This window comes from Leucoraja erinacea, chromosome 20 (genome assembly GCF_028641065.1).
Source record: "Leucoraja erinacea ecotype New England chromosome 20, Leri_hhj_1, whole genome shotgun sequence".
In the NCBI taxonomy this organism is placed as follows: Eukaryota; Metazoa; Chordata; class Chondrichthyes; order Rajiformes; family Rajidae; genus Leucoraja; species Leucoraja erinaceus.
In genome coordinates this window covers 27205791-27233680 of record NC_073396.1, presented here as the reverse complement: position 1 = coordinate 27233680, position 27890 = coordinate 27205791, and the positions used below count along the sequence as shown (strand labels likewise).

The 27890-nt window shown below is 44.3% G+C and overlaps 1 protein-coding gene across 2 annotated transcripts in view; it reads left to right on the top strand.

Moving 5' to 3' along the window:
- Nucleotides 1-27890, top strand: part of ccdc78 (coiled-coil domain containing 78) — a 62074-nt gene that overhangs the window by 30715 nt on the left and 3469 nt on the right. For both annotated transcript variants that reach the window (XM_055651713.1, XM_055651712.1), the window contains 11 exons: nt 1981-2160; nt 5352-5519; nt 9566-9610; nt 11714-11802; nt 13468-13546; nt 14400-14525; nt 17715-17926; nt 20422-20596; nt 22377-22420; nt 23763-23844; nt 27493-27593. In XM_055651713.1, coding sequence (XP_055507688.1) covers nt 1981-2160; nt 5352-5519; nt 9566-9610; nt 11714-11802; nt 13468-13546; nt 14400-14525; nt 17715-17926; nt 20422-20596; nt 22377-22420; nt 23763-23844; nt 27493-27593 — 1301 coding nt within the window. The remainder of the gene's footprint in view (nt 1-1980; nt 2161-5351; nt 5520-9565; nt 9611-11713; nt 11803-13467; nt 13547-14399; nt 14526-17714; nt 17927-20421; nt 20597-22376; nt 22421-23762; nt 23845-27492; nt 27594-27890) is intronic.

Here is a 27890-nt window from a genome sequence, read left to right as displayed (position 1 = left end):
AATTTTTCTGCGAGTTGCATCTTGATTTCCCCCACTGCTAACCATTGATGGAAAAAACATTCAGACTGTTAAACGTTCATTTACCGTGTGTGTGTGTAGACGATGAAAGGGATAATACATCAAAATAATTGGATTCCTGCAGATTGTGCATTCAGCCATCCGAATCGCTAGAAATAGGAAAAAAAAAATCATCAATTTGTTCCCACAGCGAACTGAGTCGTTGTGGTGGAAAATTGGAGTGAGTGTAAAGCAACGAATGAAACTGAGGTGAACAGAAAAACAAGTCCAATTTATCGTTTAACTTCAATCCTTTTTTTTGAACATGCCCAAAAACAGATTGTGTTTCCCAGAATCTTTCCTTGAGGTGCCATTCTGAATTGCAGCACGGGAATCTTTAACTTGGCCATCTTGGGACGTGTATGGCTCCATCAATAGAACTATTGTCTAAGTTGGAGGTTGTAGATTGTTGGCGCTGCAGTAGAGTTGCTGCTTTACAGTGCTGGAGTTACCGGGTTCGATCCTGGCTACGCATGCTTGTCTGTACAGTGTTTGTACGTTCTCCACGTGACCTGCGTGTGTTTTCTCCCGGTTGCCAATCATTTCAACTCCCCATCCCACTCCAATACTGACCATTCTGTCCTGGGCCACCTCTATTGCCAGAGCGAGGCCACACATAACTAGGAGGAACAGCACCGTATAGTTTGCTTGAGTAGCTTACATCCCAGTGGAATGAACGTTGAATTCTCTAACATTAAGTAACTTCTAATTCCACTGCTCTCCCCTTCGCCCTTTTTCCACCCTAGTCGTTTAACCAGTTCCACAGTTCACATTGTACCCTTGTTAAGATCACACCTCCCGAGCCAACATTGGGCCCACCAGGGCACCACCCTGCCTGAGGTCATTTGTTGCTGTCCCTGACTGACCTTGGTCTTTTCTCGCCTCCAGCTCTTCACCCCCACCCCCCTTACTTTCAGTCTGAAGAATGGTCCCGACCCGAAATGTTATCTATCCTTTTCCTCCAGAGATGCTGCCTGACCCGCTGAGTTTCTCCAGCAAGTGGTGTATATCTTTGAGATAAATTGGATTAGTTTGTGCTCAAGTATCGGTTGCTCTGGGCGCAGTGAGTTCTGAACCTAAAAGGTCACAGAAATATAATTCCTCTACTCGCTGGTAATATTTGTAATGCTCATTATTCCGTGATCCTTTCCTGTTTCGATTAATTTTTACTCAGAAGCCTTGATTTCTGGCAGAGTTTAGGAGTTAAACATTGAAGGGCCTGTCCCACTAGGGCGTCATTTGCACGTCACGCAGGTGGTGGGCGAAGATTTTGTGAATCCCAAAATCCTGGGGCGCCACTCGCGACCGTGCGTCACTGCCTACGTCACCACGCACCATGCGCGCGTAATGCACACCATGCGGGCATCACGTGCGCATCACAACGAGCGCGTCGTGTGTCGTGACGGGTAAATTATGTCGCGTAAGTGACGCGCAAATGACACCCAAGTGGGACAGGCCCTTAACGCCCGACAATACTGGACAATTTCCACCGCAAAACGCTGCATTAACAAAACTCTGTTAAAATGTTTGCATCTCTATTTCACGGTCAATTATGCTGCCACGGCCTGGATAAAGTGGATGTGGAGAGGATGTTTCCACTAGCGGGAGCGTCTAGGACCAGAGGGCATAGCCTCAGAATAAAAGGACGTACCTTTACAAAGGAGATGAGGAGGAATTTATTTAGTCAGGGGGTGGTGAATCTGTGGAATTCATTGTCACAGGCAGCCAAGGAGGTCAAGTCAATGGATACCTTTAAGGCGGAGATTGACAGATTCTTCGTTAGTAAGGCTGTCAGGGGTTATGGGGAGAAGGCAGAAGGATGGGAGTTGAGAGGGGAAGATAGATCAGCCATGGCAGAGTAGACTTGATGGGCCGAATGGCCTTATTCTGTTCCTATAACTATAACTTATGAATACTTTGCAGATTCTAATTCTTGAAAACAGAACAATGGAACTGGAAGGGCAGAAGAACAAATGTCTGAACGAATACGAAGTGGCAAGGAACCACCTGAAGGCACTCGAGAAAAATCGGCAGGAACTAGCCGATGAATATGTTGCTCTGAAGAGCAATTATACAACACTGAGTAAACGGTATGAAAAGGAGGTGGGTGTATTTAACTAGTGTCACTAGCCAGAATGTCATTAGTTTAGTTTAGTTTAGAGCTACTGTCCACCAGGTCCGCGCCGACCAACGATCCCTGCATATTACCACTATCCTACACACAATAGGGTCAATGTTTACATTTACCAAGCCAATTAACCCACAAACCTGTATGTCTTTGAAGTGTGGGAGGAAACCAAAGATCTTGGAGAAACCCCACGCGGTCAAGATAGATGCAGGAAAAATATTCCCGATGTGGGGGAGTCCAGAACTTAGGGTCACTGTTTAAAAATAAGGGGTAGGCCATTTAGGACTGATATGAGGAAAAATGTTTTCACCCAGAGAATTCTTTGCACAGAAGGCAGTGGAGACCAATTCATTGGATGTTTTCAAGAGAGAGTTTGATATACTGTAACTCTTAGGGCTAATGTAATCAAGGGATATGGGCAAGAAGCAGGAACGGTACTGATTTTGGATGATCAGCCATGATCATATTGAATGGTGGTGCTCGCAGGCCAGATGGCCTTCTCCTGCACCTATTTTCTATGTTTCTATGTCTATGTCTCTCTAGTTCTCATGCTGTCATGGGAATTCCTTGATACTACATACCTCAGTACGCGCCTCAATACCAAATGTGGGCAGATTTTGTTCTCAGCTCTGCAAAACACACTTAACATCAATTTTCATTTACAGAAAGTACAGATCTCAGACAATTTCCTTTTTTCCTTTTCTGTAGTAAAGAACCATTGCTGTGAAATGTTTCTGTTCCCAGAGGCTATTTGTTTATTTTGCAATTTCTGTACTGCACCAAATTGTTTCTGCGGTCACTTGATTTGGAGTTTGAATTAACTGCGGAGATATGTGTACATGGATGAGAGAACATGTAAAAGTACCATGTGTGTAGGAAGGAACCGCAGATGCTGGTTTACACAAAATGATAGACACAAAATGCTTTAGTAACTTGGCAGGTTAGGGCAGCATCTCTGGAGACATAGAATAGGTGACGTTTCGGGTCGACACCCTTTTTTGGACATGTATAAGTACCATGTTGTATTGCCATATAAATTGCAGATTAGATAAATTGATGATCAGACTTCAGTTGCTATCATTCCTCACCAGGAGGTTCAGTATGAGGTAGAGATTTCTACTTGAAAGATGCTCTCATAAATGTGACAGTGAAAGGCAGAGAGAGAGTGAATATGGTGAGTACACAGTGACTATGCACCACATGAATGGATCGTGACAGCCAGTGGTTGATGAATGTCAGTAGACAACATGTTCCTGTGGGAAGGAACTGCGGATGCTGGTTTACTCCGAAGACAGACACAAAATGTTGGAGTAAGGGGCCTGGTCCCACTTTCACGACCTGATTCACGATCTCTGCCGAGTTTGCCCTTGACTCGTACTCGCCGCATGGTCGTCACAAGGTCGTAGGAGGTTGTAGGTAGGTCATAGCAGGCCGTGATGCTAGTCGTAGGTACTCGTGGCATCAAGTAGGTCGGGGCTTTTTTTTTCTAGCCTGATGAAAAATGTCCACGAGTAAAAAAAGGTAATGAATTTGGTCGTGAAAGTGGGACAGGCCCTTTACTCAGCGGGACAGGCAACACCTCTGGAGAAAAGGAATGGGTGGAGTTTCGGGTCGAGACCCTTCTTCAGTCTGAATTCAGTCTTCTGTCCCGTTGAATTAGACAACATATTAGATTTTGTGCACTCACACTCAGGAACACAGCATATCAACGTTTGGACTGAGTGCATACAAACACAGAAGAGGCAGGCAGGAGAGAATGGGTTGTGTTGTGAGATAAATGAAACTTTCACTACTCGTAATTAACTTAACTTTATTTAAGCTTTAAGCAACTTATTTCTGCAATACACAAACTCAGAAACGTCTGGCAAACATGGCTGATTCTGCAGGCTTTTCCCGCCCGAAATACTTTGCACATGCGCACACTCCCGAAATGTCCTGCGCATGCGCACTCCGGAAATGTCCCGCGCATGCGCACACTCTAGAAATGTCCTGCGCATGCACACACACTAGAAGAGCTCCGCACATGCGCACATGCGCCCACTTCAGGTTGAGATACATGATTGAATGGATACATGATTGATACATGATTGATACACAATAGATACATGATTGAATGGCGAAGCAGACTTGATGGGCTGAATGGCCTAATTTTGCTCCTATGTCTTATGGCAGTGGATTGTTAGGGTGGGGACATTTCTAAATAGTAGCAAGGAGGTGGCAGAGATCACGGAATATGGATCACATGCGGCAATACCTACTCTGACCACCTCTGGTACCAGTATCTAGTAACGGAAACTACAGACGATTAATCCAAAATGCTCGCGGTCCTGTCTTACACTTACCCTAACCCATCATTAAACAATCGTAGCACCGCAATATCACGTACCACATATAACAACCGGGATACATTTACACGAAATACGCTTACAAAGAAGCACACTTTCCTTTCTGCCCCCAACTGATGCTGTTTCTTCTCCATTAAATCCACTTACTGCCTTGCTCTGCTGCCTTTTAACATCTCCTGGAAGGCCTGATGCAGACTCTGTCCGCAAATTCCTAGCTCTCCAACAGCAACATCGATCGCGCTACAACCCATCTCCACTACACGTACACTTGCTTTCCATCCTCGCTGCTGAACCTCTGCTGCCAAATCTACATATCTAAGCTTTTTCCGTTCATAAGCTATGCTATGTTCCATGTTCCATGTTCCATGTTTGAGTTGGAACTCCAAAGATTTTAGTTGTCAAATAGAAACAAACTATTGTACTTCAGTAGCTATTCCCACAACATCCTGGACAATTTAATATCTGCATCTAGATATTTAACACTACACTATCTAGTTCACAAATATACAGCAATACCAGAAAGTCTAGAAAGCAAATTAAAGTTCTTAAAAAGCGTTTACGCAGCAGGAAGAAAAAATTAATAAGGGACAACAAGGCTTAAAAAATGTTTTTTCAAACAACAGACACAGGGAAAAGATAACAATAAAAATATTACTTAAATATTTGTTTTAAACATTAGACTAGAGGAAAACTCTCACAAATATGAGGAATAGAGTAAAAAAAAATTAAATGTAATTTTTTCCAGTGAAGGTTCTATTAAGATTTCAGTCCTAGAGACTTTGATGGATCGATGATTATGAACGATATCTGTTTTGTGACAGGTTGCAAGGAATGATGAGCTGAGCATGGAACTCCTGAACTTGGCCAATTCCAGGAACTCCCTTATCCAGGAACAGGACCAGCACGTGAAAACCCGAGCCATTTACGATGAAGCTGCCGTGGAGTTAAGCAGAGTGAAGGATCTTGTGGCCAGACTCAGCAGTCAGAAGGTGAACACAACCTCTTTTCCATGAACATGGTTACGTTTTATTCGCTGGCCAGTGAGAGATGGTCCAGCCCATCTGTCTGTGTGGTATGGATCTAAGATTAGGCCTTCAAGGATGTAAGAATTATGGAGCCAAACAGCTCAGCATTGAACAGGCCATTCAACCCACCATGCCAATGCAGACCATCAAGGATGCAACCAAAGGGTAGTTGTCGGCGGGTGTTTTCCTGATTGGAGGCCCATGACCAGTGGAGATCCTCAGGGTTGAGATCTTGATGGTGGGTCATCACTGAGGTCCTTCTGGAGGTGTCCCCCCATACACAGTTCAGTTGGTGTGGAGTTCCAGGACTTTGACAGGGCAGTGACAGAATTATAGAAGCAAACAGTACAAAATCAGGTCCGTCAGCCATCAAGTACTTATCTAATTTAAGGGCATTACATTGGGGAGCCAGGTTCAATCCTGACTTTGGGTGTTGTCTGTGTGACATTTGCACTATGACATTGTGGGTTTTCTCCTGGTGCTCCGGTTTCCTCCCACATCCTAAAGACGTGCAGGTTTGTAGGTTAATTGGCCTCTGTAAATTTCCCCTAGAGTGTAAGGAATGGATGGGAAAGTGGGGTAACATAGAACTAGTATGGATGGCTGGTCTATGGTTGGCATACACTTGGTGGGCCTTGCTGTGTCTTTCAATCAATCAATCAATCTTCAATCAATCAATCAACCAATCAATCTATCAGCATATATATTATCAGCATAGACAGTCGGAGGATCTCACCGGGTCAAGCAGCATCTTTGGGGGGAAATGGACAGACGATATTTTAGGTCTGGACCCTTCTTCAGACCAAAATGTCATTCATCCATTTCCCTCCACAGATATTGTCTGACCCGTTGAGTTCCTCCAGCTGTTTGGTTTTTGCTCAAAATTCCAGCGTCCACAATCCTCGTGTCTCCACATTTACTGTCACTTGGTCCATAGGCTTGGTAATTCATGTAGTTGGCTGAAAATGTCTTAAATATTAACAAAGTACCAGCCTCTACCACCCACTCATGAAGTTTCTGAAGAAAAGTCTGAGTTTCTGAGTCTGAAAAAGGGTCTTGACGCGAAACATCATCTATCAATTTTCTCCAGAGATGCTGCCAGACCTGTTGTCTAACTCCTGCTCTTTGTGTCCTTTTGTGTATTAACCAGCATCAACTGTTCCTTGATTCTGCAGTTTCCAACCACCCTCTGAATGAAATAAAAATCTTCCTCAGATCCACTTGAAACCTCTTATCTCAAACCTGTACTCTTTAGTTTAAGCCACATCTGCTTCAGGGACAAGTTTTCTACTATCAACCCTTTCTGTGGCTCTCATAATTTTGCATAGCAATGAGGAAAGAAAAGGGATACATTTCAAAGACAGATACTGCATGACTTGCAGGAGAACCTGGAGGTGGTGTCTCCTATGAACTGATCTCAACCACAGTCATCTTCAACTTCTCACTTCAATAGTTTTCTGTCCCCATCAAGGAAATTCTCCATCATTCCATCCACAAGAAAAGTAGAGACTGTCTCAATGAGTATTGTCCATTTGGTCTAACATCGGCCATAATGAAGTGGAAGACGTAATGATCTACATTTCTGCCAGTCTCTTTGAACAATGTAGACCACTCTCTGAATGAGGGCACAGAAGAAATTGGTCTTTGGAGGCGGTCATCTCCATTGCACTGCATTCAGACCAGAATCACCTTGACAATAAGAGCACCGGGGTCAGGATGTTATTATTGGCACCAACATAGCTATCAACACCATATAGTGAATAAGCTCATCTGTAAACCTCTGGGCCTTGGCCTTGGGACCTTCATCTGCAACTGGCTTCTGGACCTCTTGACTGGCAGATATCAGTTGGTTAATAGCAGTTGATCATAGCATTTCCTCCACCTTGACACCAGTGCTTCTCGGGATTGTGTGCTCAGTCCCATGCTCTACCCCCTGTACATTCATAACTGTGTGGCCAAGTGCAATGCCAACACAATCTTCTCGTTTTCCAGTTATACCACTATTAATGTACAACATACGGGAACATAATCGAGAACCTTATGTGTCAGGCCAATAACATTGCCCTTAATGTCAGTAAGACAAAGAGATGGTTGTTGCCCTAAGGAAGGGAGGGGTGAACACACCTCTGGCCGCATGAAGGACAATGGAGATGGTGGATAGCTTCAAGTTCCTAGACATCCAAATCACCTGCATCCTAACCTGGTCCCTTCACACTGCGAAGATGTGACATGCCCAAGAGGATTGTCTCGAACTTCTGCAGGTGGATTGCAAAAGGTATTCTGACAGAATTAATGTCAGCCTGGTGTGGCAACCGCTCTGCTCTCCACCAACAGAACCTGTGGTGAAAATAGCCCAGTCCTTCCCAGGCTCCTCACTTCATTCCACCCAATCAATCTTCATGGTGCGTTGAAAGGTTGAAAGTATTGTCAAGGACGCCTGCCACCCTGGCCATTCTCTTTTCTATCTTCTATCTTCTGGGAGAAGATACAACAGCTTGAAAGCTTGAACATCCAGGCAAGAACCTTCTTCTCCAATGCTATCTGACTCCTGAGTCAAATCTTCTTTCATACTCCATTCCCAGAAGTGGTGCCACGTGCTCTTACTCTCATCGGTACCTCATTCAGTTATTCTGTTATTGTATTATAAACTCCTTTTGCAGGACTTGCATTTGAACTACAATCTTGCACCATGCTGCTCTTTTGCCATTCGTTGTTGCATTTATTGTAATATACCTTCCCCTTTTTGCTCTACCTATTGAACTTGAGTTTAACGATTGTATTTATGTATAGTATCTGATTTGATTGGACAACATGGAAAACAAAGCTGTTTGGCAGCACCTTGGTACACGTGACAACAATAAACCTAAGCCTAAAATAGAAAATGGAGAATAAGAGGGAATGTGGTATTCAGATAGAAGATTAGCCATAGTGGTGAAGCTTGTAAAGCCGCTGCCTCAGAGACTTGGGTTGAGCCCTGACCTCAATGTTGTCTACGTAGTTTCCATGTTCTCTCTGTTTCACTTGAGTGGTTCCGTTTCCTCCCATATTTCAAATTCATTTGGGTTGGTAGATTAGTTGGCCCTCGTGTGCAGGTGAGTGGCAGATTCTGGACAGGGGGAAGGGGTATAGTGAATGATGAGGTTGTGTGGAGAATAATAAAATGGATTACTTTAGGATTGTTATAAGAAGTTAGTTGATGGTCAGCATGGATTTGATGGTTTAAGGGACAGTGTATGTGCCGTGTGACTCTATAATCATGTTAAATGGTGAAGTAAGCTTGGATAGGTAACATTTTGGGTTGGGACCCTTGTTCAGACAGGGTGACGTTTCAATTTGGGGTTCTTTTTCGGACTAAAGAAAGGCCCTGACTTTAAATGTCATCTATCCATGATTTCCAGAGATGCTGTCTGACCCGCTGAGTTACTCCAGCACTTTGTAAATTCTTTTTATTTCTGAAGTTGTGCATTAACTGCTACCCAACCACCCTTCTATTCCTTTTCTCCCTTGTATAATCTTTTTTCCCCAAACATACCATATACATTAAGTTTCTCAAGCACTACTTGTTAATCTTTGTTAATATTGAAGTCATCAGGTGGTGCATTAGCATGCAAAAGTACCCCCGACTGTTCAATCTTTACCGATAGGTACAGCCTTACAGTTCCAGTATCACTCCAGTAAATATTAATCGCACCTATCTCATGGTTCTTTGGTGGCCAGATTCAATTATAAATGTATATCACATAATATAATTCTATATCTTGAATCAATATTTCAATTCTAATGAAATATTATTTTGTGGCAACTTTTCCCAGTTTTGGGGAATATTGCAAGAATCAACACTTTGGTTGGATTCCTTGTTTCAAGATGCCGATATTATAGAGACCCTCTGAAGCAGACAATGTCTGCAGATGTACTTAAACCATTAAGCTTCATAGCCCATCAGTTGTATTTTAGGTAGTAAACTTACAATGATGTTAATGAGTTTGCTTTTACATCCATGGGCCATCAAGACTGAAGAGGCTTCTGAATACGAACACACCACGTTTGTGAGAAATGTAAGTGTTCATTGAAAGGTGTTTAAAAATGTCGACATTTTTCTGAACCTGTAGCTGCCTTAAGGGCCTGTCCCACAAGCATGCGACCTGCATGCAGCAAGCGCGACCAAACTGGAAGCGGGGGCCGTGCGGTGGTCGAGTGATCCCCGTACAGGGCCGATCCCACCAGCATGCGACTGCATGCGGCGAGCGTGACCAAACCAGAAGCGGGGGCCGCACGGAGGTCGAATGAGTGACGTTAAGTTCGAGTGAAGTCCGCGGGAAGTTAGCGCGTGACGTACGGCATCAAGACGCTGCATATGGCGTCGAGACGCTGTGTATGCCCGTCAAGGCGGTGCGTACGGCGTCGAGGCGGCTGCGGGCCGGCAGGCCATTGTCGCGTGGAATTTTTGAACAACATCAGTTTTTCGGAGCACCGCGCGATGTTGGGACCAGCTCCGCACAACTCCATACGGCTCCGGTGATCGAAGTGGGACCGGCCCCATGAGGCCGTACAGCTCAAGCGACCACGTTAGGTCGCGCTTGCCGCATGGAGTCGCATACTCGTGGGACAGGCCCTTAAAGCTCATGTTAAAATGTAGCAATTTCACCTTATGGTTGACTTGTTTCATACAACTCGAAGCTTGCTCCGGTAAAAACACATAATAGGAATTAGTTTCTAGTTTAAGTTAGAACTTGCATAGATTCAAAAGCAAACGAATCATTTGAATGATGATGAGTGACTGCAACTTATAACCATGTTATAAAAAACATGACATGCTGGAAATAACTCAATAGCAGTAGTGGAAAGAAACTTCTCTTCCACATTTGAGCTTGTCAGAACTCCTCACCCCAAAACGTCATTTTTTTCCCTCTCCACAGATGCTACATGATACAGTAGGCCTTTATTTCATTTTAAACATACAGAGTTTAGACTTTAGAGATACAGCAGGGTGGTGCGGGGGTAGAGTTTCTGCCTTATAGGGTGATCAAGAAGGGTTTCAGTACATTGACCTCCATCAGTCAGGAGATTGAGTATAGGAGCTGGGCTGTTTTGCTACAGTTGTACAAGGCGTCGGTGAAGCCGCATTTGGAGTAATGTGTTCAGTTTTGGTCACCCTTCTGTAGGAAGGATTTGTTTAGCTGGAAAGAGCGCAGGGAAGATTTACAAGGATCTTGCCAGAACTTGAGAGCTAGAAAGAGAGGTTAGGAAGGCAAGTGCTTTATTCTTTGTAGTGCAGGGGGCTGAGGGGTGAACAAAATCATGAGCGGGGTAGTACAGTGAATGCACAGTCTTTTACCCAGAGTAGGGGAATCACGGACATATGTTGAAGGGAAAGATAGTAGGATTTAATAGGAACCCGAGGTGAACCTTTGTTACACACAGGCTGGTGGGTATATGGAATGAGCTTGCTGATGAGGTAATTGAGGCAGGTACTATAACAACACTTAAAAGACGTTTAGACAGGCACATGGATAGGAAAGGGTTAGAGGTGATGTGGCCCAAATGTGGGCAGCTGGGATTAGTGTAGATGGACCATAGGCAAGTATGGTTGAAGGGCCTATTTCTGTGCTGTCTGCGTATATGTTATAGGATTTACGGGGATGTTGCCAGGCATCGAGGGCTTGAACTATGGGGAGAGGTTGAGCAGGCTAGGAGCGCAGCAGGATGAGGGGGTAATCTTGTAGAGGTGTACAAGTTCATGAGAGGAACTGATTGCATGGACGCACAATGTCTCTTGCCCATAGTAGGGGTATCAAGAAACAGAGGACATAGGTTGAAGGTGAGGGGGAAAGGATTTAATAGAAGCCCGAGGGGTAACATTTTTGCACAAAGGGTGGTGGCCAGGGGTGGTTGTTGAGGCAAACAGTATTTGCAATGTTTGAGGTACATTTAGACAGGTATATGGATAGGACAGGTTTAGAGGGGAATGAGCCAAACACAGCAGGTGGGACTAATGTAGATGAGCCATGTTGGCCAATGTGGGCAAGTTGGGCTGTACGTTGTTTCCTCTCTGTAAGACTCTCTGACTCTATCACTTTGGATCTTGTTGAACCTGTTGCCTCTTTTTGACATGCATTCTTGATGTTTAAATTTGCTTGAGATCGATGCTTTTACCTCAGTTGCTAGGTAACCAGGATCAGATCAAAGACCAAATAGACGTTATGAAGCTAACCTACGAGAAGCAGCAAAATGCAATGGAAGAACGAATGTAAGTACGCCACCATGGGCCACTGTTCAAATTGGCGAGGATTACGGTTAGATGAGATCGATCTAATTGCATTATGCAATAATGATATTGGTTGAGGTGTGTCGTTATTTATACCGCATGTTTATTCTTCCCTAGTTTGTTTCATAAAGATATATGGAGATCCCTAAATCAAGTAACATCTGGGAATTATCTTGTATTGCTTCTCAATCTCAGCACAAAAGGCCACTTCTTTAACATCTCTGTGCTTTCAGAGAACTGAGATCCATGCTTGGGTACAGAAGAGAGAGCAGTATGTCAATAAACTAAATGGAGACGTAGTGAACTAAGGATTCAGAACAGCAAATGCTCATTTATTCCAAAGATAGACACAAAGTGCTGGAGTAAAGGGCCTGTCCCACGGGCATGCGATTCCATGCGGCAAGCGCGACCTAAAGGGCCGGTCCCACCAGCATGCGCCTGCATGCGGCAAGCGCGACCTAACCAGAAGCAGGGGCCGTGCGGAGGTCGAGTGAGTGACATGAAGTGCGAGCGAAGTCCGAGGGAAGTTTGCACGTGACGTACGGTGTCGAGGCGGCTGCGGGCTGGCAGGCCGTTGCCGCGCAGAGTTTTTGAACACGGTCAGTTTTTCGGAGCCCTCGCGCAAAGTCGGGACCAGCTCCGCACAACTCCATACTGCTCCGGTGATCGAAGTAGAACCGGCCCCGCGAGGCCGTACGGCTCAAGCGACCACGTTAGGTTGTGCTTGCCGCATGCAGGCGCATGCTGGTGGGACCGGCCCTTTAGGTTGTGCTTGCCGCATGGAGTCGCATGCTCGTGGGACAGGCCCTTTAGTCAGCGAAACAGGAATCATCTCCAGAGAAAAGGTTGTCTGAAGAAGGGTCCCGACAAGAAACCTCACCCATCCTTTTTCTCCCGCTGAGTTACTCCAGCACTTCATGTCTATCTTCTGCAGATTCTGTAATCTTGCAAATAACACAAAACGCTGGAGTAACTTAATGGGTCAGGCAGCATTTCTGGAAGACTTGGATAGGTGATGTTTTGTTTGTTGTCTATTGAAACGGCACCTATCCATGTCTCCAAAGCTGCTGCCTGACCCGCTGAGCCACTCCAGCACTTTATTTTCAATAAACTAAGTTATGGGAGATGGTGGGTGGATGGGAGGAACCTTTTTTAATGTATTTCTATCTTATATTATGTGACTCCTTTATTAGGGTGGCACAGAGGCACAGCGGTAGATTTGCTGCCTTACAGCGCCAGAGACCCGGGTTCGATCCTGACTATGGGTCCTGTCTGTACGGAGTTTGTACGTTCTCCCTGTGACCACATGGGTTTTCTCCAGGTGATCCGGTTTCCTCCCACACTCCAAAGACGTACAGGTTTGTAGGTTAATTGGCTTCGGTAAAATTGAAATTGTCCCTAGTGTGTAGGATAGTGCTAGTGTACGGGGATTGCTAGTCGGTGCAGACTCAGTGGGCCAAAGGGGCTGTTTCCATGCTGTATCTCAAAGTCATCTAAAGTATTATCCCTGAGTGTGTTTGCCCGTAGGTTTGATATTATGTTGCTCATACAACCTGGTAGATTTTGTTCGCGCATTATTGTATAACTGCTTGTAAACCTCTCGGTCACCATGGGTTGAACGTAAAATCTTTCTGATCTCTGCTTCAGTGTAAAGATGGGCAAAGAACTTCAAGAGGCCAAAAGAGCTATTAGAAACACACAACACAAACTGGCAGAGCAAACAGTGGTGAGTTGTTGATGATTTTGCAGATAAGTAGAGTCATAGAGACATGTAACACAAAACAGGCCCTTCAGCCCAACTCATCCATGTTGACCAAGATACCCCCACCTGTGCTATCCCCATTTGCTCGCATATGGCTCGTATCCCTCTAAACCTTTCCTATCCATGTACCTGTGCAAGTGCAAGATTCTGACTGTCCACCCGACCCATGCCTATCATAATTTTAGAAGGAAAAATATTTTCAACCAGAAGGTCGTAGGTGTTTGGAACTGAAAGGGTGGGAGAGGCAGAAATACCTGAGGTGGAGATAGATGAATATTTGAAAGATTAAAAGGTTGTGGGGAATGGGCACAGAAGATAACTTTTGAGGTGCAGCACAGAAACATGCCCTTCGCTGGACTGAGTCTGTGCTGACCAGCGATCATCCCGTATGCTAGCACTGTCCCACACACTAGGGATATTTTACAAGTTTTTTTACCAAAGCCAATTAACCTGCAAACATGTACCTATTTGGGGTGTGGGAGTAAACCGGAGCAGACAGAGAAAACCCACGCAATCACAGGGAGAACATACCAACTCCATACAGACAGCACCTGTAGTCAGGATCAAACCCGGGTCTCTGGCGCTGTAAGACAAAGTGTAGGAATAACTCAGCGGGTCAGGCAGCATCTCTGGAGAAAAGGAAAAGGTGACGTTTCGGGTCGGAAACCCTTCTTTAGATGGAGAGAATATTGAGGAAATATCTCAGTCAGCTCATGTTAATTTTTAAACTATAAAACATTTGCCTGCTACTTTCTTTAGATAATGATATATTTAAAAGGGAAACATCTTCCTAATTTGGTGTTGTAATCCTCAATAGGCATTGCTCGGTTCCCAGAGCCACGTGAAGGAGGTGGAAAGTGAGAACTCTCAGCTGCAGCTGCGCCTGAAAGAACTGAATGAAGAATACCGCATGCGGCTGGTCCGCTACATCGAAGATGTAACAGTGAGTGGTGAACTGATTTGCTGTGTATTAACAGGTCAACTCAGTAGCACATGCCTCTCAGCATGCTACATGGTATCAAGGAATTCCCATTTGACCACGAGAATCATTGTCGTAGGGCATGGAAACAGGCTCTTCGGCCCAACTCTCCGTACCGTCCAATGCCCCATTGAAGCTAGTCCCATTAGCCGGTGTTTGGCTCATAGACAATAGGTGCAGGAGTAGGCCATTCAGCCCTTTGAGCCAGCACTGCCATTCAATATGATCATGGCTCATATCCTTCGAAACCATTCCTATCCAAATATATTTTAAATGTTATTATTTTACCTGCCTCAACTACTTCCTCTGGCAGCTCATTCCATATACCCACCACCCTCTGCATGAAAGTGTTGCCCCTCAGGTTCATCTTTCCTCTCTCACTTTACACCTATGGCCTATAGTTCTTGCTTCCTCTAACCTGAGAAAAATAAGCTGTGCTTTCACCCTACCTATTCCCCTCATGATTTTACACACCTCAATAAGATAACCCCTCAACCTCTTGTGCACCAAGGACTAAAGTCCTTGCCTGCCCAATCTCTCCCTAAAGCTCAGGCCCTTGAAGCACGGCATTGTAAATCTGCTCTGTACCCTTTCCAGTTTAATGCAATTTTTCCTACACCAGGGTGAGCAAAACTGTACACAATACTCCAAATGTAGCCTCACCAATGAGTTGTACAATTGTAACAAACCATCCCAACTTCAATGCTCAGTACCCTCACTGATGAAGGCCAGTGTGCCTAAAGTTTTCTTCACCACCTTTGTCTATCTATGACTCTATTTTCAGGGAACTATATACTTATACACCTTTGCTCTACAAGACTCACCAGAACCCTGTCATTCATTGTGAAGGTCCTGCCCTGGTTCGAATGATTAAAATGCAACCCCTCGCATTTGCCCAGCTGATCAAGATGCCACTGTAATTATTGATAACCAGCTGCAATCAGCGCAGTCGCTGCATCAAAAAGGCTGGAAGCATCATCACAGACCCACACCATCCTGACCACACACTCATCCCCCGCTACCTTCAGGTAGAAGGTACAGGGGCCTGAAGACTGCAACGTCCAGGTTTCGAAATACCTTCTACCCCACAGCCATCAGGCTATTAAACTCAACTGAAACAAATCTCTGATCATTATAGACCATTATCTGCACTTTATCTGCTTATATATTGATGTGTGTATATATTTATATAATGGACATATGGACACACTGATATGTTCTGTATTCATGTCTACTATATTCTGTTGTGCTGAAGCAAAGCAAGAATGTCATTGTCCTATCTGGGACACATGACAATAAACTCTCTTGACTTGACTCACTATATTTTACCACCTATTTTAGTGCCGTTTGAAAGCTTGTTAATCATGCCTTGCATATTCTTATTCAGAACTTTGATATAGATAACAAACTGCATTGGACACAGCACTGAACCCAGAGGCACGCACACCACTGGTCACAGGCCTCCAGTCCAAGAAACAACCTTACACCACCACCTCTACATCCTACCGTGAAGCCAATTCTGAATCCAGTTAGCTAACTCTCCCTGGATCCCGTGGGATCTATCCTTCCAGAACAGTCACCCATGCTGAACTTATCACAGGTCTTGCTGAAGTCCATATAGCCTTGCCCCCATCAACCTTCTTGATTACTGTTAGTTTAGTTTACAGATACAGCACGGAAACAGGCCCCTGCGGCCCACCGTGTTCATGCCAACCAACGATCCCCGCACATTAACACTATCCTACACTCGGGGCAATTTACATTTACACCAAGCCAATTAATCTACAAACTTGTACGTCTTTGGAGTGTGGGAGGAAACTGAAGATCTCAGAGAAAACCCACGCAGGTCACAGGGAGAATGTACAAACTCTGTACAGACAGCACCCGTGGACAGAATCAAACCCGGGTCTCTGGCGCTGTAAGGCAACAACTCTGCCGCTGTACTACCATGCCGCCCAGCATTGAAAACCAATACTTCTTCAAAAAAACTCAATCAAATTTATGAGATACGCTCTTCCACTCTCAAAACCACAATGATTATCCCTAATTAACCTCTGTCTTTCCAAATGCATATCTATCTTATCCCTCAGAATCCTCTCCAGTAACTATCTTACCACAGATGTTAATCTTACTGATCTATAGTTCCAAGATTTTTTCTTTGCAGCCCTCTTCAATAGAAGCACAACATTAGCCACTCTGCAATCTCCCGGAACCTCACCCGTGTCTAACGATGATGCATATATCTCAGTCAGCACTCCTGCAATTTCTTCTCTAGCTTCCTGCTGTGTCCTTGGATAGACCTGATCAGACCCAAAAGATTCATCTACCTTCATTTGTCTTAGGACAGCCAGCACTGCCTCAATTGTAATGTGGATTGTTCTCAAGACAGTTCTATTAACATTCCCACCTTCACCCAGTCGTCATGCCTTTCTTGACAGTAAGTACAGAGGAGAAATATGGTTAATTCCTGACCTTCAACACTGCCTGTGTGGAGTTTGCCTGTTCTCCTGTGACCGTCCAGGTTTCTCAGGGTGTTTGGGTATCTGCCAGATCTAAAAGACAAGCGAGTTGGTAGGTTATTTGGCCACTGAGTGACGTTTTTATGGAATATGAGGAACATAGGTCATTGGGAAAATTAAGTTCATAAATTCATAAGCCATAGGAGCAGAATGAGGCCATTCGCCACATAGAGTCTACCCCGCCATTCAATCGTGGCTGATCTATCTTTTCCTCTTAACCCCATTCTCCTGACTTCTCCCCGTAGCCTTTATCATCCTTACCAATCAAGAACTTGTCAATCTCCGCTTTAAAAATATCCAAAGACGTGGCCTCTACAGCCATCTGTGGCAATGAATTCCACAGGTTCACTGCTCTCTGGCTAAATAATTTTCTTTCTGAATGTACATCTTTTTATCCTGAGTCTGTGCTCTCAGGCTATAGACTCTCCCAGTAGTGGAAACATCCTCTCCACATGCGCTCTATCCAAGCCTTTTACTATTCGGTAAGTTTCATTGAGGTTCCCCCCTCATCCTTCCAATGGAATTATCTGTGAGTCAGCAGGGACTCGATGGGTTGGACCTCTGCGTCACGAGTAAATGTGGAAGCAGTTGAAAGGAAAGCTAATGGTGTGTTGCTCCCAATGTTCTGTATAAGGACTACGTGGATAGTTCGGGGAAACCGGGCAATGACAACACCAAACCCTCAGCTGACCCACCGCACCTGAAGAGGTTTGTGGACAGCATGCTCAAGGACATGCGATCTGCCTACAGATCTCGAGAGGAACAGTTGGCTACGGCAGCCAGGAACTACAAGAAAAGGATGCAGAACGTCTTCAAGAAGCACGAGCATCTCCTGATCGCTTACAGGTTAAAGAATCTTTGGCAAAATCTAGTGGTGACTCTACAATAGTTCAATTGACATCTCTGTGAATGCAGTTTGATACTTCTCACATTTGTTAAATTAGTAGGTTGACTGTACTATTGGGATCAATGTTGCAAATCCCTCTATGTTATATGAGTTTAGTATATTGTCACGTGTACCGAGGTACAGTGAATAGCTCATGTTGCGCGCTAACCAGTCAGCAGAAAAACAATACATGATTACGACGGAGCTGTCCAGTTGTATATATCAGTTATATCAGGGAAGCTGGTACCAGCCATCCACCTTCTACAGGTGCCTTCGGGAAAACATTCTGCCGGGTTTCACAGCTCAGCGATGTGGATGTAGCCCAGTCCATCACATCTACTGGACTTCCCATCAATGACTCCTTCCATACTTTACGTTACCTTAGAAAAGCAGCCAACATAATCAAAGATATTTCCCATCCCAGTCCATTCCCACCCCTTCTTGCCCCTGCTCCTGTCAGGTACAAGATACAGAAGCTTGAAAACTCGCACCAGCCGACTCAAGAACAGTTTCTGTTCCGTTTAGTTTAGAGGTACAGCACGGAAACAGGCCCTTCGGCCCACCGTGTCCTCACCGACCACCGATCCCCGCACACTAACACTATCTACACACACTAAGGATATTTTACATTTATATCAAGCCAATTAACACACAAACCTGTATGTCTTTGGAGTGTGGGAGGATACCGAAGATCTCGGAGAAAACTTACGGTCAATGGGTCACAGTGGCCACAACCACAGCGGTCATGGGAAGAATGTACAAACTCCGTACAGGAAGCACCCGTAGTCAGGATCGAACCCGGGTCCTTGGCACTGTAAGCATTGTAAGGCAGCAACTCTACTGCTGCGCCACCATGCCGTCCATTCTTATTAGGCTTCTGAACGGTCCTTCCAGAAGCTAGGACTGATTCTCCTCTACTCTACCTCATTGTGGACATTGGACATTGTCTCTGGAACTGTTGCACTATAATGCTGAGAACTATATTCCACACTTTCCCTTTGCTCTACATGTTGTAGTAGAGTTTGACAACTGTATATTATCTGATTTGAATGGATATCATGCAAGGCAAAGCCTTTCACTGTACCTCGGTACAAATGACAATAATGAACGTAAACCTACCTATCTATTGTAACTTATGGTCATTAAAATGTGCGCGTCTCAAACCTAGACCCAGACTCAAGGTGGGAGAATAAGTAAATATTCAGTGACAAGAGCTATAAGGCTCCCTTTGTGTAAAATATTCTCCCCAGGCATTCCTATGTCAGAATGGTCCTAATACTTGGACACAAAGTGCTGGAGTAACTCTGCAAGGGCCAGTTTCAATGCTGTATCCCTAAACTGAAAAGAAAATCACTCACCTGTGCTGGCTACACATGTTCTGGACGGTGTGCCCTGTGTGTATAGGGAGGAGTTGTGATAATTTCATCTTCAACCTCTCTTTAAATGGACACTGTGTTCTAAGTAGTTTATGTGGTTTACAATTGACTTCTGAGAAATATTCTGTTCCTGAAATTGGTTAGCCATGCTGTGGTTATAGAACAGTACAGCACAGGGACGTCCAGCAAAGTTTGTGCCCTACATGATGCCGTGTTAAACTGATCTCATCTGCCTGTACGTGATCCTTATCCCTTTATTCCTTGCATTTCCATGTGCCTATCTAAAAGCCTCATAAACACCTCTATTATTTCTGCCTCCACCACCGCCCCTGGTATTGTATTCCAGGACCTCACCACTCGATGTGTAAAAAAACACTTGCCCTACACATCTCCATTAATTTTTCCCCCTCTTACCTTATAGCTCTGCCCTATTGTGTTGGATATTTCCATCCTGGGTATAGACTCCGACTGTCTACCCTATTTATGCATCTCATAATTTTACACACTTCTATCAGGTCTCCCATCAACCTCCCATGTTCCAGAGAAACAATCCAAGTCTATCTAACATCTCCCTGCAGTTAAAGCCCTCTAATCCCTTGAGATCACACCTTTCGTAGCCAACAATGGGTTTACCAGGCACCACCCTGCCTGAGGTCATTTGTTGCGGCCCTGCTTCATCTTGGTCTTTTTTCTCACCTCCAACTCTTTCCCCCCCCCCCCCCCCCCCCCCCCCCCCCCGCCCTCAACCCCTTCTTTCAGTCTGAAGAAGGGTCCCGACCTCGAACGTCTCACGCAACCTTTTTCTCCAGAAATGCTACCAGACCCACTGAGTTACTCCTGCGCTTTAAGTCCATCTTTAGCATTCTGGTGAACCTCCTCTCCACCCTCTCCAAAGCCTCCGCGCCTTTCCTGTAATGTGGTGACCAGAAATGCTCGCAATACTCCAAATGAACGGTCAGTTTACTGCACTTGACCTGGGAGAGGATGAGATGAGGAACTTGCAGATATAACGTTCCGGGTTTTCTGAAGCGACTGCCAGCATCACATCTATAACAAAGTCCATTTTTGGTTTGGCACAGAATGCAGCGGGAACAGATTTTATCATTGGGCAACAAGGACCTGGATCCTGGCCCTTCAGAGATAACTTTTGCAATCACCGACAGTGAACTATTGAACAGTCATAGTCAGGAGCTGAACCGCTTACGTGAGGATAAAGCTCGTCTGGAAGCTCAAGTCCGGGAACTCCAGGAGAAGGTGAGAGCTCTGCAGAGAAACCAGAGGGGGAAAGAAATCTCCCTTGAAACCGGGAGTCAATTTTTCATTCAGCTACATTTGGCATTTGGATTGTATTATTCAGGGCAGTAGCGGTAGAGCTGCTGCCTCACAGCGCCAGAGACCCAGGTTCGATTCCGACCTTGGGTGCTTTCTGTATGAAGCTTGTACGTTCTCCCTGTGATCGCGTGGGTTTCCTCCAGATGCTCTTGTTTCCTTGCACACTCTAAAGACGTGCGGGTTTGTAGGTTAATTGGCTTGGATCGTGTGTAGGATAGTATTAGTGTATGGGTGATCGCTGGTCGGCATGGACTCGGTGGGCTGAAGGGCCTGTTTCTGAGCTGTAGCTTGCAAGTCTGATGTACTTACTAGTTGCACTGGTTTTATTAATTTCTCTGCCCTGAACCAGTCCCACTGTGGCTAGCTGTAGTAGACACAACTGTTCTCAGTTGACTGTTCTCAACAGAACATAACTGTCTCCAAACTGGTTCATGAATCAACTCAATAAAAGCGATCACCTTCTTGCAGCAATAATGGGTGAATGTTTCAACCAAGGCAATCTCCGTGGCTGCAAACATGACACAAGGAACTGCAGATGCTGGAATCTTGAGCAAACACAAATGCTGGAGGAACAGGCAGCGTCTGGGAAGGGAATGTTTAGATGATGTTTCGAGTCTCAACCCTTCTTCAGACTCAGCCGATGATTTGGGTCTATCCATTCCCTCCACAGATAGAACAAAATATAGAACAGTTCGGTACAGGAATGGGCCCTTCAGCCCACAACCTCTGTGCTGAACATGTTGCCAAGTTGAACTGATCTTCCAACATAATCAAGGACCATTTACACCCCATCCTACATCACCCCATTACACCCTATATATTATCTGCCATTATGTGATCCATCCTATTCCTTTGACTTCCATGTACCTATCTAAAAGCCTCTTACATGCCACTATCATATCTGCTTCCACCACCACCTCTGGAAGTGTATTCCATGCCCCCATTACACTTTCTGTAAAAAAACCTTGCCCCGCTCATCTCCATTAAACTTTCCCCCTCTCACCTTATAATAGCTACGCCCTCTAGTGTTGGACATTTCCACCCCTGGTAAAAAAAGGTTCTGACTGTCTATCCTATCTATGCCCCTCATAATTTTATGTACTTCAATCGTGTCTCTTTAACCTCAATGTCCACTTGCTGACTGATCGGCTGAGATACTCCAGCATTTTGTGGTCTTGCTCATGGTCCCAAATAAGGCACTGTGCAAAGTGACTGGTTCATGTGGTATTGTTTAAGAAGGAACTGCAGATGCTGGAAAATTGAAGGTAGTCAAAAATGCTGGAGAAACTCAGCGGGTGAGGCAACATCTATGGAGTGAAGGAATAGTTGACGTTTCGGGTCGAGACCCTTCTTCATCTTCAAGTGGTGGATGCTTTGCCTTTACACTTGGGCTCCATTTTACTTGGTTTTACACCATGCTCTTACAAAACATTCATTTTTATGTCGAAGATAGACGCAAAAAAGCTGGAGCAACTCAGGCAGCATCTCTGGAGTGAACAAATGGGTGATGTTTAGGGTTGAGATACTTCTTCAGACTAGTTAGGGAAAGGGGAATCGAGAGATATAGATGATGATGTAGAGAGATAAAGAACAATGAATGAAAGATATGCAAAAAAAGTACATATTTTTTGGTCCGTGTATTCCTGTACAATATATTTGATTTTTGTCACCTTCATTCATTTAATTTGTGTTTCTTTCTTAGATAAGGCTGGGTGGGAGCTCTGTACTGACCATGCCTTCCTTGACGTGAGTATTACACTAATGAACTTCCTAGCAATTTAGCGGTGTTTCAATTTTAGATTTTTTTTCATGCTGTTCATTTTGAGGGAATACTGGTCGAGCTATTGGCTTAATATTGTCACGTGTGCTGAGAAATAGCAAAACACGTTCTCTGCATGCGATGTCAAATCAAGCGTAGAATCTTTAGGTTTACTCCAGCATTCAGGTTTACTACAGTATTTACTCCAAACTTTAGGTTCTTCCAATTTACTCTATCATTTGACAAAGGTTTAGAATAAGGAGGTATACAAAAATGCTGGAGAAACTCAGTGGGTGCGGCAACATCTATAGAGCGAAGGAAACGTTAAGATGATTGTTGCTACTGCAGTGAAAGGCAGAACATGAAAGAGATGGCTTTCTATAACTTTAAAGCAATAATGGGACAGCTTCCTGAAAGCAGTCTCTTTAGACTTTAGGCTTTAAAGATATAGCTCGGCCACAGGCCCTACGGCCCACACAGTCCGTGCCGACCAGCCAACCACCCCGTACACTGACACTATCCTAGACATTAGGGACAATTTACAATTTTACCCGAAGCCAATTAACCTACAAACCTGTACGCCTCTGGCGTGTGGGAGGAAACCAGAGCACCCGGAGAAAATCCACGTGGTCACAGGGAGAACGTACAAACTCTGTACAGTCAGCACCCGTAGTCAGGATCGAACCTGGGTCTCTGGCGCTGTAAGGCAGCAACTCTACCGTGCACCACTGTGATGCCCTGATTGTATACTTTATACAATGGAGTGCACAATCAAACCCACTTGTATACCAATAATCTGGAATAACGGATTACTGGCAAAATACTCTGCATTTTAAAATTAAATTGGTTCAGCAAATGGGCTTTTTCCTCACACAAAGAACACGACAAAATATTGTCAATGTGAAAATATAATTTGGGAATTGAAGGAAGAGGATAGGTAATTATTTTAGAGGGTTTTAAGAGAATGGAATATTTGAGTCTAGGACGTACGCAAATCAGACAGCATAGAGTCTGACAGAGTGGAAACAGGCCCTTCGGCCCAACTTGCACACACTGTCCTATGCATGTACCTGTCTAATTGCTGGTGTGGAAGAAGCAACTGCAGATGAAGTTTTAAACTTCAGATAGACACAAAATGCTGGAGTAACTAAGCGGATCCGGCAGCATCTCTGGAGCGAATGTCCATTCTTTCCATTCACCCATTCCTTCTCACCAGAGATGCTGCCTGTCCCGCTGAGTTATTCCTGCATTTTGAGTCTATTTGAAGTTGCTTAATTGTTATTAATAGAATCAGAAAGTAAAATTGACTGTTTTAATGTCTGCTTTCAGGCTGGAAACCGGTGGCAATTTTGATAATGAACGCTGGAGCGAACTAAGGAAACAGCTGAGAGAGTTTACATTTGCAACACAGGTGTGGGATGCTGCTGATTGTGGAATTTGTTTGAACCACTGATATAATATTCCATAGTCACCTCTTAGAATGGAAGTACAACTACTGGAAAACTTGTGGTTAAAAAAATCTGATATTTGATTCCTACAAAATGCAAAGATGCATTTCTGTTCTTATCTAAAATGATAAAATATTCATTTCATTCTTCATTTCTCAGACCACAAAAATGTCCAATGTGGTTCCAAACTGCAGTCGTGGTTAAAAGAGATAGGGGTAAGGAGACAGTTGTTATTAAGGCAGCTCACAACCCAGCGATATTAACGTTGATTTCTCTAATTTCAAGTAACTCCTGCATTCTCTCCCCTCCCCACTCTAGGTCACACCCTAGGTCTTTCTCCTAGTTCCACTGTTCTCATCCTTGTATCCCCTCATCTTCCCCAGCCAACAGAGCCCATCTGTTCTGACCTTTTCTTGCCTCCAGTTTAGTTCAGTTTAGTTTAGAGATTCAGTGCGTAAACAGACCCTCTGGTCCACCGCACCGACCAGTGATCCTCGCACATTAACACTATCCTACACACACTAGGGACAATTTCCATTTATAAAAAGTCAATTAACCCTCAAACCTGTACGTCTTTGGAGTATGGGAGGAAACCAAAGTTCTCGGAGAAAACCTACGTGGACACGGGAAGAATGTTTCACGGGGAGAACAGTTTCCCCCTCGCCCACCCCCACTACCTTTCACTCTGCAGAAGGGTGCCGATCCAAAAATTCACTTATTTCTTTGCTCCATAGATGTTGCCTGACCCACTGAGCTACTCCAGCATCTGTGATTCCTTCCTACACATTATTAAGAGCAATATTAGTCTGTCCTTTTTAAAAAAATAAAACCATAATTGATTGTAGAGAATGGGCACAAAATGAGAAATCTCATGCGGTGGCCTGTGTCAGAGACATATTGAAGGTATTGATTCTGTGGAAGCTGCCAAGTTAAGGAACTAATTAACCAGAACAATGGTATTGCTGGCTGTTTGCTGATGCAAGGCTCGTACTATCAATCAGGAGACAAGACAAGCTGAAATGCATGTGAGCATTAGAAAGATATTTTAAGAGGAATATTAAACAGCATGGTTAGATTGCAATGATTATTTCTGAAGAATGGTCTCGACCTGAAACATCACCCATCCCTTCTCTCCAGAGATGCTGCCTGTTCCGCTGAGTTACTTCAGGTTTTTGTGTCTACCTTCATGCAAATTTCATTGTTCTTCATAAAGGAAGCAAATGTACAATAGGGCCTATCTAGATCTGAGACACAGATGCTGGTTTACAAAAAAAAACAATACAAAGCTGGAGTGACTCAGCGGGTCAGGCAGCCTCGAAGGACATGGATAGATTACATTTTGGTTTGGGACCTTTTTCAGTTTGGGACTGAAAAAGGGTCTTGACCCGAAACATCACCAATGCATGTTCTCCAGAGATGCAGCCTAACCCGTTAAGTCACTCCTGCACTTTGTAATTTTTTTCCACTTAGATCTGAGATCTTCATACTAATGCACAGGAAATGGAAGATATAGTATTCCTAGTGAGCAAGCGTGATCAAGCTTAACTAAATGTGAAGCATGGAGACACTTAAAGGCCAATTAAACAATTTTAGAGAGTTAAACTTTAGTGCAAAGAACCATTAATAGACCTCAATCAGGGAAAATCATTCCGTGCATTTATAGAGACTAAGTAATAAGTGTAAAATATCTCCACATTGAAGAATATCAAAATAAAAAGGATGATCAACTAAATCACATATAAAAGAGGAACCAAGACCTCCACAAATCCTGTAGAGAGAAATAGAATTAACTTATGAATGCTGACATCTCTTGTAAGCAGATCACAGAGGTGAACCTTGTCTCAAACTTATAAAAGACGCAAAGTGCCAGAGTAACTCAGCGGGGTCAGGCAACATCTCTGGAGGACATGTTATAGGTGACGCTTCAGGTCGGGACCCTTCTTCAAATCATATCCATGTTCTCGACAGATACTGCCTGACCCGCTAAGTTACTCCAGCACTTTGTGTCTTTTACGGGCATTCCAGCATCTGCAGTGCCATTTATCTCTAGAGGTTAAATCTTTGCAAGTTGCAAGTGATGTGAAAGCAGAATGAGCTTAAAATAATGCAGTGTGTTATAGTATACTAGCTGTGGCCTAACGTGTATATAGTTGTACCGTAATCTTGTTGATCTTAATCAATGCTCTGACTACTAAATGCAATACCCTCCCATGCCTCATTAACTACCTTACATGCCTATGCTGCTGCCTTCAGGGATCCTTGAGTGTTTGATGCCTCTACTCCCTGGAATTTAGAAGGATAGGGGAGGAGAAATCTCATTGAAACCTACTAAATAATGAAAGGTCTAGATTTGAGTAGATATGGAGAGGATTTTTCTGTAGTCAGAGAGTCTAGAACAAGAGGGCACAGCCACAGAATACAAGGATGAACCTTGAGAGCAGAGATGAGGAGGATTTTGTTTAGCCAGAGGGTGGCGAATGTGTGGGATTTATTGCCACAGACGGCTGTGGAAGTCAAGTCATTGGGTATTTTTAAAGCGGAGATTGATAAGTTCTTGATTAGTCATTGATGCCTTATCAAAGGTATGGGGAGAAGGCAGGAGAATGGGGTTGAGAGGGAAAATAGATCAGCCAAGATCGAATGGCGGAGCAGACTTGATCGGCCAAATGGCCTAATTATGTTCCTATGTCTTCTGGTCTCACGGTTCCTCAGTTCTTCCTAAGGCCTTAAAAAACTTGAGAAATACTTTTCTCAGAAATAAAAGCTATGGCAGATATAAATACAGTTTAGTTTAGAGATACAGTGTGGAAACAGGCCCTTCGGCCTACCGGGTCCGTGCTGACCAGCGATCCCCGTACACTAACACTATCCTACACACATTGGGGACAATTTTTACATTTACCAAGGCAATTAACCTACAAACCTGTCCGTCTTTGGAGTGTGGTGGGAAACCGAAGATCTCAGAGAAAACCCACGCAGGTCACGGGGAGAACGTGCAAACTCCTTAGAGACAGCATCAAACCCGTCATAGTCAGATTCAAACCCATGTCTCCGGCGCTGTAAGGCAGCAACTCTACCGCTGCGCCACCATAAATGAAGCAGAAACCTAGACAGACTAGAAAATGAAATACCTTGGTAAACTATTTAATTTAGGAGTCACTTTGAAAATAAAATAAACAATGTTTATATCTTAGTTTGCTTTTAGTTTAGAGGTACAGCGTGTAAACAGGCCCTTCGGCCCACTGAGTCCACGCTGACCAACGATCACCTGTTCACACTAGTTCTATCCTGCACTCTGAAGACAAATTACAGAAACCAATTAATCTACAAACCTGCACATCTTTGGAATGTGGGGGGAAACCAGAGCACCCAGAGTAAACCCACATGGTCACAGGGAAAACGTACAAACTCTGTGCAGACAGCACCCGAGGTCAGGATTGAGCTCGGATCTCTGGCGCTGTGAGGCAGCAACTCTACTGCCCTACCCTATTAAAGCATATCAACAAAAAACTGGCCTAACATTGCCCACAAGACGACTTGGAGAGTTTTGAATGGGGATAAGAAGTATTATGCTGGCTCTTAATATTATCAACGCTGGATTATATTGACAGGAAGAACTGGAACGCGAGCGTGCACAGTTGTATTCACGGGTCACCATCGCAGAGGAGCAGTTGGCCGAACTACAGGAGTATGTGGACAAGCACCTGGGCAGGTAAAGCCAGACCGCGCGGCACGCGGAGAAATAGTTTAATGCAGCTGCAAATCTGCCTTTAGTTTTAGACATAAGGAACTGCAGATGCTGGCTATCAAAAAAAAATACACATGGTGTTGGAGTAAATCAGCGGGTCAGGCTGCATCTCTGGAGAACATGGACAGGGTCGGGACCCTTCAGGTAAAGCCAGACCACACAGCATTTGGAGAAATAATTGAATGCATCTGCACTTCTTACTTTATCTAGAGACACAAGGAGCTGCAGATGCAGGTTTACAAAACAAAAGATACAAAGTGG